The 7,187-nt window shown below is 28.7% G+C and overlaps 1 protein-coding gene across 3 annotated transcripts; it reads right to left on the bottom strand.

Moving 5' to 3' along the window:
- Positions 1 to 423: 423 nt before the first annotated feature.
- LOC107440023 (ATP-dependent RNA helicase DDX19A) lies at positions 424 to 6,534 on the bottom strand. 3 transcript variants are annotated; one of them, XM_016052796.4, is made up of 3 exons: positions 6,299 to 6,534; positions 3,275 to 4,443; positions 424 to 1,308 (listed from the first exon to the last, which is right to left on the bottom strand). In XM_016052796.4, exons 2-3 carry the CDS (start codon positions 4,430 to 4,432, stop codon positions 1,021 to 1,023), a joined length of 1,446 nt encoding a protein of 481 aa, XP_015908282.2. In that variant the 5' UTR covers positions 4,433 to 4,443; positions 6,299 to 6,534; the 3' UTR covers positions 424 to 1,020. The 3 variants fall into 3 exon arrangements, with proteins under 3 accessions (XP_015908282.2, XP_071039687.2, XP_015908283.2); XM_071183586.2 differs by having other exon boundaries at positions 6,164 to 6,301; XM_016052797.4 differs by lacking the exon at positions 6,299 to 6,534 and adding an exon at positions 6,201 to 6,274.
- Positions 6,535 to 7,187: the final 653 nt, after the last annotated feature.

Genomic DNA, 7,187 nt, shown 5'->3' with positions numbered 1-7,187 from the left:
AAACAAATATTTTATAGAATTATATATTGTCCTTTCTGGTTCAATACCTTTCGCCATCTTTTTAGCAGTAGCATGATTCCAGCGTCATCAAACTTTTGCTATTTGCAGGCAAATGACTGATCCAGGTGATTTTTTAGCTCCTAACATTTTGTAGAGACCTCAACAAATGTCGTAAAAAACTCAATCTTATCCCAGTGAGGACATTCAACTTTAAATACAACAGATAATAAATGAAAATACGTAAAAAGCTTTTTAATCATAGTAATTGCATTTAAAAAGTAATTGAATTGAATTTAAAAGAACACTAAAAAGCTTTTAAATATTTGGTTATGTACTAGATGCTTGTTAAGATTTAGTAGACCAAGAGAACATTTTACAAAATAAAATTACGATTACATTGTATTACAATAAAACAGAATAATAGAACTTCATAAATGAATTTATTTACTATGTGCAATATATACACACTTTCATTAATTTGGGTTTGTGTAATCATAGAAATATTGAAATGCATTAAACAAGAAAGCATATAAAGTGACAGATATTTTTCTTCACAAAAAATATCTACTTTTTTACAATATTCAAGTCAATTCTAATCTAATAACAATAAATCAACAATCATGAATAATAGAATTTTCTATAAGTCAGAATTTTCAAAAATTTAATGCTTGAATTATCAAGACTTTTTAGTGCATTTAAGTTATATTTAAAACAAAAATTCAGATACATCTCATTTTAAAAATATTTAATAATTATATATCCCTACAGAGTAAAATTATTTATAAAAAAATAATAAAAATTGACAGTGTAAAATGAGCTTTTAGCAATAAGAATAAAACAGGTGAAAAACTTAATGCTTCGTCATTATATAAAAGTTTTTCAACTTTGCTTTAGTTTTTATTGATAAAAATTAACTATTTAAACATAAATTTAAAAAAATTATGCCATGAATTCATTTTAGATGATTTTTGATTTAATGAATATATTTATGGTCAAGATTGATATATTATGTTCATATTTTTATCTTTTGCCCATTTCTTCCAATTCGTCAATTTCATTTGCATCTACTTTCTTGATTTTCTTTTGAAAATGTTCTTCAATTTGTCTTAGAACAGCCATAGATTTCTTTCCATCAATCATGTTGATGGCCAGTCCAGATTTTCCAAATCGTCCCGTCCGACCTATGCGATGAAGGTAAGTCTCACAATCTGCTTCACCAGCTTGATTCATTGGCAAATCAAAATTTATAACCACAGTTACTTGCTCCACATCAATACCACGAGCACAAACATTGGTGGTTATCAAAACCTGTAATACAACAGAAATAAATAAATCGCCCTTATATAAATATACCCTTTTGTTACTGTGGAAACAACTGTTTATATTTGTTATGGTAATAGAAAATTCCACAGGTTGCACTTGAATTTAAATTGAATCGATATGTGCTTACTGGGTTTTTAAAAATCTCATTCATTATGACAACTCAATAACACTAAAAGTACTAGGTGCTTAACATTTCAACCATCTTTCTTGACCTGTAATATTTATTTATTTTGATGGCAGCAAAGGAATAATTAACTTTGCTTCTAATTTTTTGTAGCTTCAAGTTCATAAAAAACCATTTAAAATTCCAAGAATATTTTATAATTCATTAAATATAAATGTCCTAAAGCTAAAAATATATTCAGAGCTAAGCATTGAATCTTATTTTGAGCTATAATGCATCATTGCACAAAATAGTTAAATTATTTTGGAATAATCTCATAAAATAAAATTATTTTAGACCCCATAAAATTTTTTGAATTAAAATATTTAATTTGCATTTACATTGCTCAGTAAAATAATTATTTTTTACTTTTCTTCTATGAACATTACATTGAATTTATTTTAAAATAAACTTTTGTATTCTGCAATGTGATAAAAAAAAAAAACATTACTTTTTTCCCATCTTTATATTTTTTTCGATAAGTCTAATATTTGACCAGAGGAAATATATATATTTTTGAAAAATATCAGTTAGGTAATCTTCAGTTCTGAATGAATTTCAATATTTAATAAAAGCATTTAATTTTATGCAAATTCATTACTAAATTGGCTGATAAAAAATATATAGTGTCTTTTAAAACACTGAGAGTTAGATAAAAATTGTCATACCGTCAACCAGGCTAAATACTTGGGCATGCGGACTTTCATTGCACAACCTGCTGTATAAGTGGCCCTTCACTCAAAAAGGCTGATGCATCAATGCAACATTTATGAGTGTTGTTGGTGTCTAACCTCTCGCCATTAAAATTTGGATTATTCTATAAATTTTTCTGACATTTTCATTTAAAGTATTTTATATATAATATGCAGCTACAGAATTAAAATTATTAATATTTGGCTTAAAAGGCTTTAGTAGAGTAGTAGCATAAATTTAAACGTCTCGAAATTTAAATGCCATTTTTACATAGAAGCATATTATTTTATATTTATGTTTTTTTAAAATTGCTTGTGCTGGTTAAAAATATTATTTCTTGAACTTTTGATAACTTAGTCAGCCTACATATTTGTTTCTACCATGCTGTAGTAATGCATGTAGCATTTTAATAATAAGCTTAGTGAGTTTAAATTAGGTATTTTACTTTACTCAAAATATCACCATCTACTATTTTTTTAAAAACCTTTTTAACACAGCTGTTTCCATGGATATAGAATATTGAAACAATGAAAAAACCAGTTTTGAATTATTGCCAATTGATAAAAATAAAATATCAATCAGTAACAAAAAACACAGAGCCAATCGGAGAAGCCGTTCAAACTATATTAAGAAAATTTAATCTGTAATGTCACAATAAATTTCAATTTTTCGATCTTGCATCCAAACTTTATGACACCTGAAACCACCCCATGAAAATATTACCAACCACAGAAAAAAAAAACATGACCAAAATATGTTAGAAAGATACTTTTGTATCAGAGTAAAACTATTATTAAAATTGAAAGAACTTAATTAACTTTTTAACCCCATAAATTTAACATCAAGACTAGATGTCTGAATTAAAATTGTTTTTAAAAAAATAATTAAATGATATTATTAAAAAAAGAAAGACACTTCGATGATTTAAATAATGAAAAAAAAAATTTAATATGCGTTTCTCAAATCTTTTGATAATTTTGTCATATCCAATAGATTTCAAAATTAAATTCGATATTTTTCAAATCATGGCCACCTTGCTAATCTGTCAATAAATAATTCTATTCTCAAACAATTCAAAGGTGACATTATACTTACTTTTTCTTGTCCTTTCTGGAAACGAGTTAAAACAGCGATACGCTGTTCCACACTTAATTCACCACTTAAAAGAGCAACATTGTGACCATCTTTTGACATTTTCTCAGCTAACCAGCCAGCTGTCTTTTTAGTGTGGCAAAATATAAAAGCCTGGCCAATAGAAATAGTTCCATAAATATTGCATAAAGCTTCATACTTTTCTTCTTTTGTATCACAAACAATGTAATATTGTTTAATATTGTCCAAGCTTTCCTCCTCCCTTCTTAATCGAATGATGATAGGATCTGGAACAATAAGTTCAGCAAAATCTATAACTTCAGAAGAATAGGTAGCAGAAAACAACATCATTTGACAATCCTTTGGTAGTTGTTTATGAATACGAATGGATTGGTCCTGATAACCTTGTGTTGCTATCATTACATCAGCTTCATCCAAAACAAACACTTTAATTTTCTTTAAGTCAAAGAATTTGAAGCGAACAGCCCAGTCAAACACTTTGCCAGGAGTTCCAATCAGAAAGTGTTCTTGTATCTTCGTTCCCCTCTCCAAGTGTTCACCTCTGACAGCATATCGAAATTCAATATTTGGACAGAACTTTGCCATCTGCTGTGCAACTTTTCCAGTTTGCATAGCTAACTCATAAGTTGGGGAAAGTACCAGGACATGCGGGTATTTGAGAGATGGATCTACACGACTTAGACTAGCCAATGTGAAGGCAGCTGTTTTGCCAGTTCCACTCTGAGACTGTGCAATCATGTTTTGGGGTGGATCAGCAATTAAAGTAGGAAGGGCAGTTTCTTGTATCTTAGAGGGAGAATTAAAACCCATGTTGTACACACCTTTTAACAGTTCAGGACGTAAGTTCAGCTCATCAAATGATTTCACAGAATATAAAGGTGAGTTGGGACTTCTCTGTTGAACATCAATATCACTTGTGACATTTATCAAATGAGATCTGACTAATTTTTTCATAAGTGATATTTCTGCAGGATCCAATTCAGGTTCTTCATTCTCAAGAGCTTCACTTTTAGCTTCTAAATTGTTTTCCGGTACAGAAGCAGGAGGTGGAGTGGGACCATTTATGTTTAAGTTACGAAGAGAAGATAAATTTTTTTCTTGGACGTCAGCAGAAAATCCCCAGTCCTCAACATCAGCCATTATTTTTTGCTCTATAAAAAATATATATATATCAGATGTTAAATTTGTATTAAAATACAAATTTATACCCACATATTTTATAACGAAATATTAAAAATAAAACTTGTTATAATGTTACAAAAACAAAACCAGACCTCAATCATCTAGTACAGTAATTTAAAACATCTTTCTTGAATGAAAATATACATAATATTTATCAAAGATGAATAATATAATTCAACACTTTTTCAGAAAATAAAGATATAAACTGCAACTTAATTGACAGACTGATGAATTAATATCAAAATTCAGCAGTTTCATTATCTATTTACTGGTTTTAGTTAAGGTGTTGAATATGGGCACCTTGGTTTAGTTCTAGATTTTGAGCAGTTTTGCTGAAAACCCATGGTTTCTGGTTACCATGATATTCTTTGTTCTACAATGATGTCTCCTTCCAGTTATTGCAACTTTTGTTTACCATTATAGGATTGCTTCTTGGTTTCTTTTCTAATTGTTAAATATAAGAAGAGCCCCAGATTGTACACTAATACTCAGTTTTTAATATCCCAGACCTTGTACTTACAAGTAAAGGTATTGGTACCCGTTCACTCCAAATATATCGGGAAAAAACTATTTACATTATTTTCATATGATTTAAAAAACTATATATATGTAGAGGATTGTCAGGTTTAAGATTTCCGTAACCTGACCTACAGAAAAATAATCATGATGCTTTGGCAACTTCCGAGCAGTGGCCCACGAGGAACTAAAACAAAAAATATTGCAGAATGAGATAACTCCTAACCATCCCCGGACATGTGAACCAGAATTGAAAATTTATATTGAAAATTGTTTTAAAAATAGATAAGTTTAAAGTCAATTTAATGGCACGTCAGATTACAATACGAAAAAAAAACCTGTGATGGGGAGTATCAAATAGTTATATAATCTTCAGGTAGGTCTCCTTTAGTGTGTGTGTGTGTGTTTTTTTTTTTTTTTTTTTAGTTTCTGTTCAGCAACTGCCTGGTGGCCCTAAAATTTAGGCAATTCTTTTAGTGCATGGGGATATTTCTGAATCATATTTTGTTGCACCAACTGCAATCACCAAATGAATTTCAATCATGCAAATGTTTTGAAAAAAACAAAGGTTTGTCCGGGGATTGCTAAGAATTATACTTTGAAGTTGGTCTCCGTCTGATGTTTTTTTTTTATGTTTCGTGTGAGCCACTGCCCCCGGAAATTGCCAAGACTTTGTGATTATTCGGCGGCTGATCAGGATACAGAAATCTTCTCTAGTACATGTAATAACATTGGGGATTATTTCCGTATCGGTAGTTGTTCGTGCCAACTACTATCGAGAAGGGACTTGTATTTTTGCAATACAATTTTTCATTTCAATAAATATATTCTTTAAAAAATTGTATTACAAAAAATATAGTAATTATAACTATATATAGCGGTTTTCCCAGGAGTAGCTAAGAGTTAGACTCTTCGAGTTGGTTTTTCTCTCCAATATAATAATTTTTTATGTGAATCTTTTCTTGAATGCTTTAAATCTCGCCACTGCACTATACCTTTCAAAAATCTTTTTTTTAATTGATTTTTTAAAAAAGTTAATATAATTAAAAATAACATTTATACAGATAAGATTTTATGAATGAAAAATAATCACAAATTTGTTCACTGAATGGCAAAGAATATCAATTATAACTTAAATTATGATTAATACTGTCTATACTAGAATCAAATTACCCGGCCTCACAGAACAAATAAATAATCATAGAATTACTATATTTTTCAAATTATTCTGAACAATAATCTTCAAAAATAAATGTTCAGAGACAGTCATTAAAAAATTTAAAAAATAGGATAAAAGATAAAACTTACTATAGAAAGCAAGCTTCTAAACCAAAAACAGAGATACAACAAAAAAGATTCTTCAATTCAGTTCAGTCATGAAATGAAATATCACTTTCTTCGTTGGACGTTGTTTAGCAGCCGCTACTAATAATTAAATGGATAAATCTTATTGGCTTACTTCACCATTGTTGATAGCGTTGTCGCGTAATCGTTTGCTAGATTTGGCTACTTGATCTCTTCTTAGCGTTTTCAAATTATTTTTTGAGTTCTCAAATTCCTATCGTATTTTCTCAATTGACATTGTACTCTGCATTCTGTCTAGAAAAGAACAGTCGGGATTTTCTTTTTATTGTCAAGAAAATGTTTGCACTAAAAACATTTTATCCATAAAGCAAAAATATTGCAATTTCAAAACTTTCATCCGAAAAGGATAAAAATTATTTTTATCTTTTTATCCTTACAAAATACCGTCACTTAGGTTAAAAAAAGAAGCGAATGGTTAACCTTGTTTTAGCATTTTTATCATAGTTTTCATGATAAGATAAATAGAAATACCAAGCTAAAGGCTTTTCGAAAGAAACAAAATAATACAAATATAAACCTTTTCCGCAAAAATTTTAAAAAACAATAAAAAAAATCTTATACAAAAAAAACCTCATTCAACGGAAAGCAAATAAACGATCGTAATACCAAATATTTTATTGTTTTCCATGGTCCTGCGAAACTATTAAACATGAAACTATTAATTATGCAGCATACTTATAAATATGCTGCATAATTAAAAGAGCTCGAATTTTTCAATACATAAGATGCTTATTGTTTCTTTTTATATTTTTAAGATAAAGATAATTGTTTAATGAAAAAAAAATTCTTATGATTGTTACTTTATTGATAACTTTTTTTTCGAGTTACTAAA

The sequence above is a fragment of the Parasteatoda tepidariorum genome, chromosome 7 (genome assembly GCF_982258835.1).
Source record: "Parasteatoda tepidariorum strain Cologne lab strain chromosome 7, Ptep-v5.0, whole genome shotgun sequence".
NCBI classification, from domain to species: domain Eukaryota; kingdom Metazoa; phylum Arthropoda; class Arachnida; order Araneae; family Theridiidae; genus Parasteatoda; species Parasteatoda tepidariorum.
This window is presented reverse-complemented; position numbering and strand designations above follow the sequence as displayed.

Excerpts from the sequence above, each read along its gene's own strand:
- LOC107440023 (XM_016052796.4), bottom strand. The coding sequence starts at position 4,432 with ATGGCTGATGTTGAGGACTGGGGATTTTCTGCTGACGTCCAAGAAAAA. Across the intron at positions 1,309-3,274 it reads TCCAGAAAGGACAAGAAAAA|GTTTTGATAACCACCAATGT; the intron begins GTAAGTATAATG and ends GTTGTATTACAG.